Here is an 18,475-nt window from a genome sequence, read left to right as displayed (position 1 = left end):
TAGTTAGGAGGACTGTGAGGGAAAGCATTGCATTCTGGGAACTGCTCAACCAGGAAGTGCAGAAACACAATACAGAACAAAAAACCCCAAAACAAATGGATTTTTGGTTGCTTCAAAACTGGGATAGGTAAGTAATGCTTTATGCTTCTGCAGAAGTTAATTTTTTTTAAACTTTTACCTGGAGTTCCCCTTTAAGGAGCTGCAGCCATAGCGCATTGTAACTCCTAGGGGATTATCACGTGTCTGTGTCAGCACCTGGTGTGCCTTCTATTTGAGGATTCTGCCTTGGCTGACATGTTGTATTTGTAGCTTATTAAAGTGGAACCAACACATGAAAAACTATAATGCAAAGATTTGCACGTCTCTTGTTTTTGGCTAAAAATACTAAAACACTATGGGGGAGATTTATCAGACATGCTGTAAAGTGAAACTGGCTCAGTTGCCTCCAGCAACCAATCAGATTCCACCTTTCATTTTCCAAAGAGTCTGTGAGGAATGAAAGGTGGAATCTGATTGGTTGTTAGGGGCAACTGAGCCAGTTTCACTTTACACCATGTTTGATAAATCTTCCAGTGTGACTCCAACTTCTCTCTTCTTTGTGTATAGTTGTGTCCCTCACAGCTTCGACCAGCAGGCCAAGCAGCGGTGGCACAACTCATACCGCAGCACAGGAGGGCATCATAAACTGTGTCCCTTTAAATGTTCGTAGACGAGCTACTTGCTATGTCACTACATTTCCCATCATGCCCTGCCAGCCCCATTGTAAAGCCGATTTCTATACTGCGCATGTCTGGAAGTCCTGACGTTGTGCCTTTGCCACAGCCAATCAGCGTCCAGCTTTACCCCTCTCGTGACCTCTCCGCCTCCTTCTCAGTTAGCCAATGAGGATGCGCCTCACCTGACCCAGGCGCTGTGGTGACGTCATCGGCCACATCTCCCGGAGAGCAGAGGAGAGACGGATACCGGATAACCGGCAAGTGGATGATATTACGTCGTACCGAGGGGCAGAGGGCAGGTTCTGAGTGCTGGGTGGGTAGTTTTGGACAGTGATGGTGTGGGCAGAGTGCCATCTGTCAGGGGCTTCCTGTACTCACCCTCTCTTGTGTCTTGTAGGAGATGGACACTGACCCTGGGCTCAGGTCACACTGTCCGTTTTTTAGAAGACGCATTCATGTTCTCGCTCCGGAGCCTCCTTCAGTATCTGGGAGAGCTGGGTGAGGAGCAGTGGGGTCAGCACTGCAGGGGTTAACCTCTCCTCCCTGGCTCCAGTATAGAGAAGTCTATGGGAAAGTTGTCAGGAGTCCTGCAGCAGCTGGCAGGTGGTCACCCAGCTTTCCCGGGCACAGATGGTACTTACTGACCAGCTGTATATAGGGACAGGCAGCCCCGGTATATCCCCTGTGAGGAGGCACCATTGTTCTGTACAGACCATGGCTCCTATACTAAAGCTTTCTACACGGACCCATATGGTGGAGTCACATCGGACGCCGTCCGTACTGCCCCCCAGTGTCAGCCACCGCCATACTGCCCCCCAGTGTCAGCCACCGCCATACTGCCCCCCAGTGTACGTCAGCCACCGCCATACTGCCCCCCAGTGTACGTCAGCCACCGCCATACTGCCCCCCAGTGTACGTCAGCCACCGCCATACTGCCCCCCAGTGTACGTCAGCCACCGCCATACTGCCCCCCAGTGTACGTCAGCCACCGCCATACTGCACCCCGGTGTACGTCAGCCACCGCCATACTGCACCCCAGTGTACGTCAGCCACCGCCGTACTGCACCCCGGTGTACGTCAGCCACCGCCATACTGCCCCCCGGTGTACGTCAGCCACCGCCGTACTGCCCCCCGGTGTACGTCAGCCACCGCCATACTGCCCCCCAGTGTCAGCCACCGCCATACTGCCCCCCAGTGTACGTCAGCCACCGCCATACTGCCCCCCAGTGTACGTCAGCCACCGCCATACTGCCCCCCAGTGTACGTCAGCCACCGCCATACTGCACCCCGGTGTACGTCAGCCACCGCCATACTGCACCCCGGTGTACGTCAGCCACCGCCGTACTGCACCCCGGTGTACGTCAGCCACCGCCATACTGCACCCCAGTGTACGTCAGCCACCGCCGTACTGCCCCCCGGTGTACGTCAGCCACCGCCGTACTGCCCCCCGGTGTACGTCAGCCACCGCCGTACTGCCCCCCGGTGTACGTCAGCCACCGCCATACTGCCCCCCGGTGTACGTCAGCCACCGCCGTACTGCCCCCCGGTGTACGTCAGCCACCGCCGTACTGCCCCCCGGTGTACGTCAGCCACCGCCGTACTGCCCCCCGGTGTACGTCAGCCACCGCCGTACTGCCCCCCAGTGTACGTCAGCCACCGCCGTACTGCCCCCCAGTGTACGTCAGCCACCGCCGTACTGCCTTCCAGTGTACGTCAGCCACCGCCGTACTGCCCCCCAATGTACATCTGATGCCAGACATTCTATGCCCATAGTATGTGTAGGTATCAATCCCAGGAAATCAGACTGGAGATGCGGTGCCGGTAAGTGAGCGAAACCTCCAGATGTTTTATTTCTTTTTATTTTATTTCTTCATTCAAAGTTGTTTAGAAATTGCCGGACTAGCAGAAAGTGACGCGTTTCAGCTGGTCTGTGTCATACTGTGTAATAGGGTGTTCTATAATTACCGGCAACATGTCACTTTCAGCTTATCCTGCAACATACTGTATGTACAGCTTTATAAGAAGATATACAGAATCTAAGGCAGGGATAGGGGACCTTTAGCTTTGGCTGCCCAGGCATGATGGGAATTGTAGTTTTGCAACAGCTGGAGGGTCCTAAGGATTTAGCTTACCTGTGCCTGATCTCCCGTCTTCTGGACGAATGTATTCCCAGATTCATTGGTAATTGTGGTGTTTTCTATTACATGATGTAACAGGGGAAGTGGCCTAGTCCTTGCTTTGTCTATTTCATGATTCCGACTACTCTCAGCTGGTATCAATTACACAGGTCAACAGCATTTTTGGGGCCAAAGATATTTCAACGAATTTAGGGTAACTTTGGGGTGCTGATTCTGAATATGTCATCAGTTTTGCCAGATTGGCTCAAGTTTTTGAGAATTTTCGTGAAATGTGTAAAAAAAAAAGACGTAATTTGCTACACGCGCATTAACTTTATTGCTATTGTTATGAATACAATAAATTTTACAAAGTAAATGTTGATTTTAGTTTATTTTAACTAGTTTTAGAAAGTAATCTTCAAAAATGAACAAGACATGAAAAAAAAACTTGAGCCAATCTGGCAAAACTGATAGCATATTCAGAATCAGCACCCCAAAAATACCCCAAAATCATTAGAATATTTTGGACACCAGTAAATTTTTTTTTTTTTTGTTGACCTGTGTTATCTGTCTATCTAACGCTGCGTTTACACAGAGCGATAATTCGCCCAATCGATCGTTAAGCGATTTTGAAGCAACAATTTGGTTTTTATAACGATCAGCATTTAGACAAATAAATGGTTAGAAGATTCGTAAGAAAAATCGTTGTTGCGATCGTTTTTAAGATCGCTTAAGCCCATCTTTCACATAGGGTGAATTGGTGAAAGACTGTTTACATGAAGCGATCTGCGAACTTTTAGCGAACGACCAACGATGATTTGAGATCTATCTCCCATCTATCTATCTATATCCTATCTATCTATCTATCTATCTTATCTATCTATCTTATCTATCTATCTTATCTATCTTATCTATCTATCTTATCTATCTTATCTATCTATCTTATCTATCTATCTATCTATCTATCTATCCTGATCAATCACTGCATTAGGACCACCTAATGGCTATGCCCACCTTTTTGGGCAATCATGGTGTTGGGTTCCACAAAGTAGTGAACACGTCCTCCATACTTGACTGGACCCATGCACGCTGCGGCAGCTTTGTTGGTCTGTGCACATTTTTTCGGATCTCACAGCATGTGTTGCAGCATATTGCAAACATGTTCAATGGGGACTTCATTATAGCGTTCTCTAGTGATCAGAGCCCAATAACATGACCCATTATTCTGTTAAAATATAGCGCTGTGGTCAGGGAGGACTTCCTGAAGATATGGAAGCAGATGGTCCACTGACAGGTCCGTAAAGTCCATTGAAGGATTTGTGGTATGATGACCAGTGGTCCTAGGCATGATCCCCAGACACTGCTACATGGGTACAACCATGGGATATTGATTTATGCTGCATATGCCAAATGCAGACCGTGTCGACTATAGGGTTTAGCAGGTACCTGTTACTCCGCATAGCCTACTGCTGTGTGTCCATAGTCCATTGCGCCCCCTTAGTGGTGTTTTCCAATAAACCCAAGCTGACAGAAGGTTCATGGAAATTTGTCTTACATGACGGCTGTTGTTGTTATTAAGCTATTGTAACGCTGGGTTAGTTGATCTGTGCTGTGTCATTGCTGAGATACCAAGCGTGACACCCAAATCTTGTCTCTTTGACCAACCACACGTGGTTTGCTGTTTTGTCAGATGTCTCTCCATGGTTCATCCAGCCTGGCCGAAGGCTAGCAGTGCATGCTGGGGGTTGTAGTGTTTGAACCACAATTCTATTAAGACTTAATTGTAGGGATTGGGTAAGGCTGAAAGGGATGAAACCACTGATACAAAGTTCCAAGCATGGATTTTTTTCCATTTTAGTAATATAGAATATTAGATATGTTCATTACAATTGACTTGTTTCTGATTTTCTTAATTGCTGTAGTCACGAGATCATCCTCCTGGGTGCCGGCCCTGCATCATCCACCTTCAGTATCATTTACTGTTCTTTCATGCTCCACGGATCTGGTTTCCACCCTTGTGATGAGCGATTACAGCTGTTACTCACCCGGCTTTATTACATGCTGCATGTCTGTAGCGTTCTGGGTCCTGTGCGCTGTCTGTGTCATTCTGGGTCCTGTGCGCTGTCTGTAGCGTTCTGGGTCCTGTGCGCTGTCTGTGTCATTCTGGGTCCTGTGCGCTGTCTGTAGCGTTCTGGGTCCTGTGCGCTGTCTGTGTCATTCTGGGTCCTGTGCGCTGTCTGTGTCATTCTGGGTCCTGTGCACTGTCTGTGTCATTCTGGGTCCTGTGCGCTGTCTGTGTCATTCTGGGTCCTGTGCACTGTCTGTTTCATTCTGGGTCCTGTGCGCTGTCTGTGTCATTCTGGGTCCTGTGCGCTGTCTGTGGCGCTCTGGGTCCTGTGCGCTGTCTGTGTCATTCTGGGTCCTGTGCGCTGTCTGTGTCATTCTGGGTCCTGTGCGCTGTCTGTGTCATTCTGGGTCATGTGCGATGTCTGTGTCATTCTGGGTCCTGTGCGCTGTCTGTGTCATTCTGGGTCCTGTGCGCTGTCTGTGTCATTCTGGGTCCTGTGCGCTGTCTGTGTCATTCTGGGTCATGTGCGATGTCTGTGTCATTCTGGGTCCTGTGCGCTGTCTGTGTCATTCTGGGTCCTGTGCACTGTCTGTGTCATTCTGGGTCATGTGCGATGTCTGTGTCATTCTGGGTCCTGTGCGATGTCTGTGTCATTCTGGGTCCTGTGCGCTGTCTGTGTCATTCTGGGTCCTGTGCGCTGTCTGTGTCATTCTGGGTCCTGTGCGCTGTCTGTTTCGTTCTGGGTCCTGTGCGCTGTCTGTGTCGTTCTGGGTCCTGTGCGCTGTCTGTGGCGCTCTGGGTCCTGTGCGCTGTCTGTGGCGTTCTGGGTCCTGTGCGCTCTCTGTGGCGCTCTGGGTCCTGTGCTCTCTCTGTGGCGCTCTGGGTCCTGTGCGCTCTCTGTGGCGCTCTGGGTCCTGTGCGCTGTCTGTAGCGTTCTGGGTCCTGTGCGCTGTCTGTGTCATTCTGGGTCCTGTGCGCTGTCTGTGTCATTCTGGGTCCTGTGCACTGTCTGTGTCATTCTGGGTCCTGTGCACTGTCTGTAGCGTTCTGGGTCCTGTGCGCTGTCTGTGTCATTCTGGGTCCTGTGCGCTCTCTGTGGCGCTCTGGGTCCTGTGCGGTGTCTGTAGCGTTCTGGGTCCTGTGCGGTGTCTGTAGCGTTCTGGGTCCTGTGCGCTGTCTGTGGCGCTCCGGGTCCTGTGCGCTGTCTGTGGCGCTCCGGGTCCTGTGCGCTGTCTGTGGCGCTCCGGGTCCTGTGCGCTGTCTGTGGCGCTCTGGGCGCCGTTTGTACATAAATCACCATTATAGACTTACTTTAGATTCCCCAGCCCTGTATAAAAGGAAAATCAAGAAATTACAAAACCAAACCATTTGAAACGTTGTCAAGAAATTTTGGTTTGGTCGACTCTTAGGGTGCCTTTACACAGAGAGATTTATGTGACAGATTATTGACGCCAAAGCCGGGAATGGATTTGAAAAGAGAAATCCCAGTCTTTCCTTTATGACCTGTTCCCTGTTTATAGTCTGTTCCTGGCTTTGGCTTCAAAAATCTGTCAGATAAATCTCTCTTTGTAAAGGCACCATTAGTGTTTTGACCCCAATTGATCATTAGGAGAGCATGGAGAAGCGCACAGTTCAGTAGAGTTCCATGGTCTTGTATTGGAGCTTGTCTCACACAGCCGGCCGGGGAGTGAAGCTCTTAGGGTGGGTTCACACTACGGAATTCTCTTAGATGAACTCCGTGGAATTCCGCCGGCTGTCCGCGCGCACGGCCGCGCGCCTTTCCGCCGGCTCCATAGACACCATTCTATGAGCCGGTGTATTCCACTATCCGCCGAAAGAAGTGACATGTCACTTCTTTCGGCGGATAGCGGAATACGCCGGCCCATAGAATGCTGTCTATGGAGCCGGCGGAAAGGCGCGCAGACATACTGCGGAGTTCCGCTGACATTATCCGCGAGAATTCCTCAGTATGAACCCACCCTTAACTAGGCACTTCTCCCTACTTGTTCTAATGATTGGTTGTATTCTTAATCTCTGTCACATGTCAACGGGTTTTTTTTTTCTTTCAATGACAGAGATACTTTTTTCTTATAAGTTAATGGGGAACAAACAACAAAATGTGCACATGACCGGAACCCTCTCTATACATGAAGGAAGTCTGATAATAAGTGTACACATGTTCGCTGCAATGACTGCTGGGGGGTTATTATGCTGATGAGATTATAGACAATTATTATATGGAGCAGTTATGTGGCGTAGGTTGTAGCATGGCAGTACAGACTCCATGTGGCTCAGTATTATTAGCCAGGTGGGCCAGCACTTATTTCAGTACTTTTCCATTTGGATGGTTATTCTTATATAAGCCCCCGGTGTCCTGATGTGGCGGATCAGGCTTTTGCTTTCAGCGGGAGGGATTATATCTCTGCATATAATTGGGATTGCTCTATAGCTGAGATCTGATATCCAGAGCCACTCTTAGTGTTTGACTTTTGCTTTCTGTATTTTTAAAGGATTAATCGCTCTTTCCAGCTGCAGAATGGAAGTGAAAGTGGATGCTGTGATCTAATGCCCTGCAGTGCTTTGTGAAGCCCACCCCTCGCAGAGCTCCTGGCACAATCCCAGCGCACCTTGTATTTGATTCTCATCCCCCTCGGCTGGGAATGAGTAGCCAGAAAAAGAGTGACATGTTTGCCAAGCTCAAAAAGAAACTGGCAGAGGAGGCGGCCATAGCTCCTCGGCCTGGAGGCGCTGCCCGCATCCCACGTTCTATCAGCAAAGAGTCCATCACATCTGTTGGGGCTGATTCTGGAGATGACTTTGTAAGTGATATTAACCCATTCTATCTCTTATTTTATTGCATTGCAACTACGATTATTGATGCTTGTGCAATTTTATATTATAACCTATGGAAATTATAGAAACAGTCAAACTCCCCTAGAACTTAATAGAGAAGGCAGGGAACATAAACAGATGTCCACCACTTCTTTCCCTAAATATGCTACCTTCTATCCATGTTAGAATAGCAAATGGAAGTTTGATATGTTCGCGGTTGATATGTTTGCCATCTCTTAGAGGTAGAAGACATGTCCTGATGTCCTGTTAGGACATTGTTGCGATCAGCTTTGCAGTAAGAAATTTTGCTCCAGGTCTGATGCATATGGACGTACTATGAATTCTACCATACATATTGTGATGTGTCTGTATAGTCTTATTACAGCTCTCTGTAACGTTTGGTTCCTATTTTGTAGGCCTCTGATGGCAGCAGCTCTCGGGATGATCTGCCTTCTCAAATTTCCAGGAGGAATGAGCATATCCGTAGACTGGAAGCAAAACTATCAGGTAGTCTTCTATGTCCCACAGCAGCATCACACATTTTTGACATTTGAAATGATGGTCAGCCCATAGAGCAGTGCCAGTGACTTCAGCATTGCAGGCCTAGAGACCAGAATTTTAAAGGGGTCATTAAACTTTTTAAAATTGACAGCCTTTTCTCCAGATAGGCCATCAATATCAGGTCGGCTGTTTGAAGAGGCCCCGACGTGTGTGATCACCAGTTTCTTCAGTGTTTCTGGCACTTGTCCTCGCTCACTTGACATTGTACATTTATAAATGTTAAGATAAAGCTGCAGTTCCCTGCATCACTGTTGCTTGAAGTGACTCTGTACCCACAATCTGACCCCCCAAACCGCTTGTACCTTCGGATAGCAGCTTTTAATTCAACATCTGTCCTGGGGTCCGTTCGGCAGGTGATGCAGTTATTGTCTTTAAAAACAACTTTTAAACTGGCAGCCCTGTGCCCAACGGTTGTGGCCTAGATTGTGTATGCATTAGGCTGGCGCAACCTCTCTGTCCCTCCTCCCCGCCCTCCTCATCATTAGGAATGCCCCAGGCAGGTATTATCCTATTCCTCACCTGTGTCAGCACGGCACATGGGCTAGATCGTTAAGGCACCTGTGCAGTGTTCACTGCAGAGGAATAGGAAAAATGGTGAAGAGGGTGGGGAGGAGGGACGGAGGGGTGGTGCAAAGTTAGGGCACAGATACTCCACGCCACGGCCATTGGGCATGCGGCTGCAAGTTTAAAAGTTTTTTTTTTTAAGACAACAACTGCATTACCTGCCGAACAGACCCCAGGACAGATCTTGGATTAAAAGCAGCTATCCGAAGGTACAAGTGGTTTGGGGAGGTCAGATTGTGGGTACAGAGTCGCTTTAATGTACAATGGTTGCAGAACAAGCAACAGAAATCATTGAAGAAAAGAAAAATTGGATTCCTACTACATTTAGTAGAAGACAAATGAAAGGACCATGGTAGATTGCTATTATGTCTTATAGCTTTATTGGTAGTAGACAAAACATAGAGTATATCACCGCCTGGTGAAAGGGAATGATAGGGCACTTAAGGTCAATATATTAACCCTACTTCCCCCTGCCTACTGCTATGCGGGGACCTCAAATGCCCGGAGCGCAAAGATGTCCTTTGTCTTGAAAATAGATCACAGGCATGTGCGTTGCAGAATTTGTTGGTGCTATACAAATAATTATTATTATTATGTGTATAAAGATGGCAGAAGGTGGTGGGAAAGAATAGGCACTTGTTGTCCCGACTAACACTGGGGGCCTGTTTAGTGAGAGAAACTCCGGTAATGTCACATCTTCTGTATTCCGACACATTTCTCTCTTCTATTATGATGAGTTCTTCAGGGACTGTGAAGAACGGTATTAATGTGGTGGGACCGCACCTCCACCAGTTAGGGTATTTGGCAGCTCCATAGTATTGCCTGATAGATAAAGGATGGCATGATGTGTCAGGGTCATGACTTGGTGGTCAAGGATAGTAGTGGAGTTGGCCAGTTACCCTACCTGGCAGAGGTGTGGTCCTACCATATTAACCCATAGCTGCACCAGGACGTTACTGAACATCCTGGTGCCGCTATGGGAGTTCAGAGGGGGGTTGCGCGGCGACCCCCCTCTGAACTGCCGCGATCCCGGGTGCCTCATGTAGCCCGGGATCACAGCTATTAGCGGGCATGGTCTGGTCACCGTGCCCGCTAATTAAGTACTTAGAAGCAGCTGTCAAAGTTGACAGCTGCTTCTAAATACTTACGCATCTCCATCCCTGGTGGTCTAGTGGGGGGATCGCCCCCCTGCTGCGCGATTGCGGGGGGGGGCGATCCCCGCATCCATCCCGTGCCGGGGTCTGCGCCGTAATGGCACTGATCCCGGCTCGGCATTCTATTGCTTTTGGCTGCAGCAGGCGAAAGCAATAGAACACTGATCTCATGGATTCATGCAGTATAACTATACTGCATGGATCTCTATGAGAGATCAGAGTGCATATACTAGAAGTCCCCCAGGGGGGCTTCTAGTATATGTGTAAAGTAAAAGAAAAATGTATTTTTAATAACACAAAGCCCCCTCCCCTAATAAGACACCCCCCTTTCCCCATTTTATAAATAAAAGTAAATAAATAAACAAACATGTTTGCTATCGCCGCGTGCGTAATTGCCCGAACTATTAATTAATCACATTCATGATCTCACATGGTAAACGGCGTCGGCGTAAAAAAATCCCAAAGTGCAAAATTGCGCATTTTTGGTTGCATCAAATCCAGAATAATTGTAATAAAAAGCGATCAAAAAGTCGTATATGCGCAATCAAGGTACCGATAGAAAGATCACATCATGGTGCAAAAAATAACACCTGACACAGACCCATAGACCAAAGGATAAAAGCGCTATAAGCCTGGGAATGGAGCGATTTTAAGGAACATATATTTTCTTTAAAAGGTTAACATTTTTTACAAGCCATCAAATCAAATAAAAGTTATACATGTTACATATCGTTGTAATCGTAACAACTTAAGGAACATATATAACAAGTCAGTTTTACCCTAGGGCGAATAGAGTAAACCCCTCCCCCCCCCCCCCCCCAAAATAAAAATAAATATTTTTTTTTTCAATTTCATCACACATATAATTTTTTTCTGGTTTCCCGACACATTTTAGGTAAAAATTACATCTGCCATAGCAAAGTACAATTAGTTGCGCAAAAAATAAGGGCTCATTTGGGTCTCTAGGTGGAAAAATGCAGGCGCTATGGCCTTATATACACGAGGAGGAAAAAACGAAAGCGCAAAAATGAAAACTGTCTGTGTCCACTAAGGGTTAATACCATTCTTCTCAGTCCCTGAGGAACTCGTCATAACAGGATGAGGAAAATGAGTTGGAAGATATAAGAACAAGTGCCTATTCTTTCCCTCCACCTTCTGCCATCTTTATACACTCACCGGCCACTTTATTAGGTACACCATGCTAGTAACGGGTTGGACCCCCTTTTGCCTTCAGAACTGCCTCAATTCTTCGTGGCATAGATTCAACAAGGTGCTGGAAGCTTCCTCAGAGATTTTGGTCCATATTGACATGATGGCATCACACAGTTGCCGCAGATTTGTCGGCTGCACATCCATGATGCCAATCTCCCGTTCCACCACATCCCAAAGATGCTTTATTGGATTGAGATCTGGTGACTGTGGAGGCCATTGGAGTACAGTGACCTCATTGTCATGTTCAAGCAGAAATCGAGACTCATCAGACCAGGCAACGTTTTTCCAATCTTCTACTGTCCAATTTCGATGAGCTTGTGCAAATTGTAGCCTCAGTTTCCTGTTCTTAGCTGAAAGGAGTGGCACCCGGTGTGGTCTTCTGCTGCTGTAGCCCATCTGCCTCAAAGTTGGACGTACTGTGCGTTCAGAGATGCTCTTCTGCCTACCTTGGTTGTAACGGTTGGCTATTTGAGTCACTGTTGCCTTTCTATCAGCTTGAACTAGTCTGCCCATTCTCCTCTGGCATCAACAAGGCATTTCCGCCCACAGAACTGCCGCTCACTGGATGTTTTTTCTTTTTCGGACCATTCTCTGTAAACCCTAGAGATGGTTGTGCGTGAAAGATCAGCAGTTTCTGAAATACTCAGACCAGCCCTTCTGGCACCAACAACCATGCCACGTTCAAAGGCACTCAAATCACCTTTCTTCCCCATACTGATGCTCGGTTTGACCTGCAGGAGATTATCTTGACCATGTCTACATGCCTAAATGCATGCCGCCATTTGATTGGCTGATTAGAAATTAAGTGGTAACGTGCAGTTGGACAGGTGTACCTAATAAAGTGGCCGGTGAGTGTATATATGCCTACGATCTATTTTCAAGACATAGGACATAGTACATCCCTCCGTGTTTTTGGGGATGCCTGGACCTGGACAATGCCTCTTAAGACATTGCCTGTAAGATGGGCATGTTGTGTCCATGTTGTTTGGGAGCACCAAGAACAGCACTGGAGCTGTGATCTTCATGGTCAGACTGACTCACCATAGTAGTAGATGACCCCCCCCCCCCCCCCCAGTGCACCTAGACTATGGTGTGATTATGAGTCCCAAAGGTCTAGTAGAAAACAACCCATGTTGGAGCTAATAGACCTTTAGAGACATATAATTCTCACTAGGCATATTGACTTACAGATAACCTCTTAGGTTTTATTGGTAAATGCAACAATACCAGCATTGAAACAAAGATCAGATGCACATGTTCAGTTCTGTCAGTGGCCCAAGAAGCCCTAACCCCACAATGTGTGCGTTTGTTTTCAGAATAGAAGAAGCAGCTTCTTCTGTGGATCAGTAGGGTATCTCTATTAGTCTGACTTATGATACATTGCACTAATGATGATGATGATGATGATGATGATGATGATGAAACGTCTATTCAGGGAACTGTGTAGACTTCAGTGTTTTGCTTTTTCAATGCACAAACTCTTGGCTCATGTTCAGAAAGATCATGTATCTTCCTTTATTGCAATACATCCCTGTACACGTGTATTCAGTTCTCTTTCCTCCGATCCTGTATATTAAGAAGCCCCATGTTCTTAATATGGTTAATGATGGATTTCCTATAAATGTCTGACCTTTATTAGTGCCTCCCAATAGTAAATTGATGTTAGAAGTGTGGCTATCCCTGCCCTTCTCCCACTCATGTTTTTTTTTATATTTTTTTCCTTTTTCTTTATTCCCTCCCCTTCTGTTTTGTCTTGTGTTGGCCACTTGTTGCCTTTCCCACTTTGTCCCCTCCTTGTACTTCCATCTTGTTTGTCTACTTCACCTACAAAGATTACGCAGAACAGGTCCGAAACCTGCAGAGGATGAAAGAAAAACTTGAGCTTGCTTTAGAAAAGCACCAGGATTGTACGTATTTACCTAGTCCCGTTGTTCCTTATGTCCTGTCTCTGACCACCATCATTCAATTTGTACTTTTAGATCACAGCTAGTTCTTAAAGGTCTTCTACACAAACATGACTTGTAGCCATGCATGCTCAAAAAATAAAGTTGATCTCTTATACAGTGGCGGCACATTACTGCCCGTACCCTGTTCAGGTATGAACATAACCCTGGAAGGCTTGTATTGCATGTGGCTGCTTTGTAGCGTAGAAATCCTTTCTCTCTTCTTAGAGGGATTTTTTGTGATTAGAAAAAAAAAAAGTTTTTTCCCCCAAAACAGCACCATCATTGTTATTGGGTTGTATCTGCTATTGCAACTCACTTAAGTTAATGGGCTGAGCTGCAATACCAGAGACGGTTCATGGATAAGAGTGGTGCTGTTTCTGGAGGAAGGTAGCCATGTTTTTCTAATCCCATTCAACCCCTCACATTTTATTAATCCTTGAACAACTCTAATTGTCAATAATAACTCTTTTATTATATTATTTGCATCTATCATTTAATCCAAGTGTCATCATTATTGTAATTCCATTGTGCATAGCCTGTGTAGCCTACTTGATTTTATCACATACTTCAATGTCATGTCTATAGAAAAGCTAGAGGGAAAATCTGTACTGAAATATGTGGATGTTACATAGTTACTACCACTGTCCATGTCTTACATTGACATAGAGCAAAAGAACAAAGACGTATAGGAAAATATCACATTTTATTGAATGTTACTATTAAAAATCCATAGAATAGGTTGGGGTTCCTCTACCCTAGTGTCCACTGAGATCAGAGAAAGATAGATAGAAAAAGATATCTATCTATCTATCTATCTAATCTCAATCTCTCTCTCTCTCTCTCTCTCTCTCTCTCTCTCTCTCTCTCTCTCTCTCTCTCTCTCTCTCTCTCTCTCTCTCTCTCATATATATAATTATAAAGATCCCAATCTTTTGGACCCTACCGATTCATTGTCGTGAGGTATACTACAGTGGGATTAGCCCATCGACAGAGAAAAGGCACAAAATAAGGCAGAATAAAACCCAGCAATGAATATGAAGTGATAAAAGGTCCATCCACAATACGGCAGGATTCAAACACTAGGAGGAAGAAGCCAACACATTTTGCACATGTTTGCTTCTTCCAGGGTTAGACTTATCCGGACTAGAGATGAGTGAATCTGGAGCATGCTCGGGTTTGTCGGAACGTGTATGGATGCCGCCCTAAAGCTACCTGGAAAGCATGTCCATTCTTCAGCGCGCGAGCCTCCCATAGACTGTCATTATGACAAGGAGGTTGGTGAAATTTCATCGCAGGGAATTCCACCGCTGAATTCCGCCAGTTTTGCTCTGTGTGAACGGAGCCTAACACCGGCTAACCCCTTTAAGTATATAATTTCATTCTTATAGGCGGTTCTCTGACATGGATACGCAACCTCTGAAAGGATAGGGATCTTTTTTCTATCCTGCTGCTGTGTCACTGTGCCTTATATGTCTACATAGGCTGTATCTTTTTCTGTTGTTGTTACTTGGCTCATTGTGTATTTTTGCACATAATTTATTGGCATTTTATGGATTTTTTTTTAATGGTAACATTCAATACATTTTTTTTTTTGGGGGGGGGGGGGGTTATCCTTTCCCATATGTCTTTTGTTCTTTTGTTCTATAGTTTCTACCCCTTTCTAAATTTACGCTTTCTCTGATCAATCACATATAAACATTTATTTTAAATTAGTTATACAGGTTTTAAAAAAAACATGGCTCCTTTCTTAAACAAATGGCACCACGGGCCTTGTTTAGCATTGCAGTCCCAGAAAGAAGCCATGAATAAGCAAGGCACTGTTTTCAGAAGAAAGCAGCCATGTTTTTTTCTAATATTGTACATCCCCTTTAATTCATTATTACCATTCTTGCTATATGTGCAAATACATATATTTTTTGTCACGTTCAGTCAGTAAAAGTTTCCATCTTAAAAAGTAGGCAGTCTCTGCACTACCCTATGCAGCCTCTCTGAGGCCTCGTATTCTCCACTAGAGGCAGCGCCCTAGTGAAGTTTTGCTCACTTATACAGCATTCATTACTGCATGTAAATTTCCTATGCTTCCAAATACAATTGGAGGCACATATAGGTATAGTATATGTCTGTAGGAGCCATGTATAGCTTTGTGCATTAACTTTCATGAGGATTTTCTGATTTGGACAATCGCTGCTTGTTAGAATGGGCCCAGTCCCGAGAATAGAGCTAGAGTGTCCCCAGGAATGGAATACAGTGACCAGCTCGGCAATGCACAGAAGCCCTATAAGGAATGAATGGTGCGCCGGCCATGCATGGTAATGGAGCAAGGCAAAGCTGCAAAAACCATGGCCTTTGGCCTCCTGGTCTGTCAGCAGAATACAGGTCAGCAGTCTATTGTGTCCCATCAGACACTGCATCCCTGTTTCTGTCTTGCTCATGAAGGAAGAAAAAAATAAGAGCAGTTCAGGGAATTTCTGCTATCCTGTTATATAGGATCCCACAGCAGCTAACAACAAGTATAATGTCTGTATTAGCTGAATATAGTATATAAACATAGATACTAAAGTAGGAGGCAGCTGAATCTTGGTAAGAGGTCATTTTTGATATAATAGAAGCCAGTATCTTTACTATAATCAACAGTATTATAAAAGTTCATTCTCGGCACTCAGCATCGTGCTTCATAAATTTTTATTGTAGAAAAAAAGTCCATCAGAAAAATAAACAACGGCAACAGGATGTTTCGGCATCAAGGCTTGACGCTGAAATGTCCTGTTGCCGTTGTATGTTTTTCTGATGGGCTTTTGTCTACAATAAAAATTTATGGAACCTGAAGGTGAGTGCTGAGAATGAACTTTCATAATACTGTGGGAATTTTTTCTCATTGCGAGCACCACCCTAGACACAGAAGTGCCGTCTAAAAGCTTTTTATTCTGCTTTCCTATAATCAAACCCCAGAAGTGGAATTTAACCTTGACTTCCGTCTTGCACGAGGTGCCAGATCTTGCATGGACATATATGCATTTAGTTAAATAACACAACTCATTTTAATGACACTTACATTGGTCCCTACTAACCTGTAAACCGGCAGCAATCTGCAATCGGTGGATAGATTTCTGAATTTACTTTGTCTGGAAGATGACCTGGTTAGTAACTCGCTGCTTCTGTCCCAGCATCAATGAGGAAGTTTCAAGACCAAAATGAGATGTATCAGGCGAGCCGAGCCAAGATGGCAGAAGAGTATGCACTTACACTTCAAAAGAAAGACCAGGTATGTCTGAAGAGATGTTTCTCCTGTTTGTCCAGTCTTATCTTCTGTTTGGCTCACATCACCCATGGCCTCTATTCTCTTGGATTCACATTGCTTTATGACAGCTAGAGTAGCATAGGCGGCTGCACTTTTCCTTCCTGTCAAAGAAACCTGACAGACACATTAAATGGTATGAGGTTTTGGTAAGGTTGTACCCAATGACCATCTCCACATCATGCTAACAATGTCTAGGAAGCTGAGACATGCCAAAGGAAGAAATAGGGGACTTATAGAAGGGAGTATGACTACCAGATTAGACTACGCCAGGTTTGTTTGTAGTCTGTAACCATGGAAGCACATAGGTATGTATAGGAGCTGTAGACTCCTATGCGAAATATCTAAGTATCTAAGAGTTGTAAAGGTGTCTGTTTTTCCCTTTTTGATACTTTGCAGAGGGGTTAAAGGGGTATTCTGGGCATTCACAAGGTCAAAAGAGTGGACTATGGGTGCTTGTAAAATAACAAAAAAGAAGCCCCAGTTGCCTTCCTCAATCCTCTGCAGCTTTCTTCTGACCTCTCCGCAGTCATGCCCCTCACTGCAGCTCATGGCTGCTTCATGCAGCAGTGATGTCTCCGCCAGTGATTGGATAATATGGCATTTTCTGCAAGTGTAAAATGTCACAGGAAGCGGGGAGCAGCGGTGACTGAGAGAACGGTCAGAACTGAAGCTGTGGGCATTGGGAATAGTGAGTATGAGGGTTTTTTTTTTTTCTTTGCAAGCATCTCCAAGTCCACTCTAAGACCTTTAAATATTGTTTTACTAAACATAGCTGTTGTTAAGCTTAGATGATATATATGTAAAGCCTTTGGAATATTGCATCACATAGGAGATTGCTATGCAGATAATTGTGGGAAATAATCCCTTTAGTTTACTATAATAAGGTCTCATCTAAATGTGATATGAGATGAGCAAGTGATAAGAAATAGGTCCCTTGGTACATCTACAATCTCTAAAGGGGTTGAAGGAGATGCTAAAACACTACATACAGCACCTTTCTAGTCCATGAACTGTGGGTGGTATTACAGCTCTGCCCCATTTAGTAGTGACGGCCCGCTGGGGAGCACTCTGGTCAGATGTAGCATGCATATGTTTTCCCCCCTATCCTGTATTGGAACATAACCTTTAGGATTTTAAATATTAAAGGGTTCTCCAGGATTTAAAAAATATGGCTGCTTTGTTCCAGAAACACTGCTGCTCTTGTTCACTGCTGCTCTGGTATTTTAGCTCAGCTCTATTGAAGTGAATGGAGCAGAGTTGTAATGCCACACACAATAGAGGGGCGCTGTTTTTGGAACAAAGCACCAATGTTTTTATAGTCCTGAACCCTTTTAATACAAGATAATTGTATAAATCCCTCCATGAATGTTTGTTTATTTTTTCTTATTATTAATATAGGAATGGCAGGTGAAGATTGCAAATCTTGAAGAGGTAATTATAAATTAGATTAAGCAAAACACAACAGGTATTGAAATAAGGAATAGGCTAAAGGGCCTTTTACACATGCCGATTATTGGCCAGAAGCATTGCTAGAAACGCTCCTGCGAACAGATATATATATATATTTGTGATGTGAGTTTATAGATTGCAATCAGCAATGTATACTTGCCATCTGCGCTGCTTGTTATCCGGCATCCAAGTGTCCCATCTCCCGCCCCGGCGGCTGTATCTTCAGGCCCCACCTCCTCCAGAACGGGTGACAACCGGAAGTAGGAGGGGCCTGAAGATACAGCCAGCGGCTAGAAGATGGGAGACCTGGATGCCGGATCACAAGCAGCGTGGATCGTAAGATATATACATATCTGTGCTGTCAGTTTCCCGGGCTGCACAAGCGATACAAGGATCGTTCGTGTAGCCCGATTGCTAGATTTCTTAAATTTGCTGCTTGACACTCGTTTGCGGCTTTGGCGGCTAAGAAATCTGTTAGTTTAAAAGACTGGAAGAACCAGTCACAGGGTAGTGGAGTTTTCTTTTCAGTCTGACACAGTGCTGCCACCTCTGTCAATG

The 18,475-nt window shown here is 45.4% G+C and overlaps 1 protein-coding gene across 4 annotated transcripts in view; it reads left to right on the top strand.

Moving 5' to 3' along the window:
- The first annotated feature begins 884 nt into the window (after positions 1-884).
- The window catches only part of GOLGA1 (golgin A1), a 38,590-nt gene continuing 20,999 nt past the window's right edge, over positions 885-18,475 (top strand). Inside the window, exons 1-6 of one of the 4 annotated variants that reach the window (XM_069986186.1) lie at positions 885-973; positions 7,412-7,720; positions 8,150-8,240; positions 13,057-13,131; positions 16,335-16,432; positions 17,867-17,899. In XM_069986186.1, the coding sequence (XP_069842287.1) occupies positions 7,562-7,720; positions 8,150-8,240; positions 13,057-13,131; positions 16,335-16,432; positions 17,867-17,899 (456 nt within the window). In that variant the 5' untranslated portion in view covers positions 885-973; positions 7,412-7,561. Of the gene's footprint in view, positions 1,030-2,507; positions 2,538-7,411; positions 7,721-8,149; positions 8,241-13,056; positions 13,132-16,334; positions 16,433-17,866; positions 17,900-18,475 lie in introns of those variants that run through there. The other 3 variants (XM_069986187.1, XM_069986188.1, XM_069986189.1) reach the window with 3 other exon arrangements.

This window comes from Dendropsophus ebraccatus, chromosome 10 (assembly GCF_027789765.1).
Source record: "Dendropsophus ebraccatus isolate aDenEbr1 chromosome 10, aDenEbr1.pat, whole genome shotgun sequence".
NCBI lineage: Eukaryota > Metazoa > Chordata > Amphibia > Anura > Hylidae > Dendropsophus > Dendropsophus ebraccatus.
The sequence above is the reverse complement of the archived record's forward strand: the minus strand, read 5'-3'. Positions and strand labels throughout refer to the sequence as shown.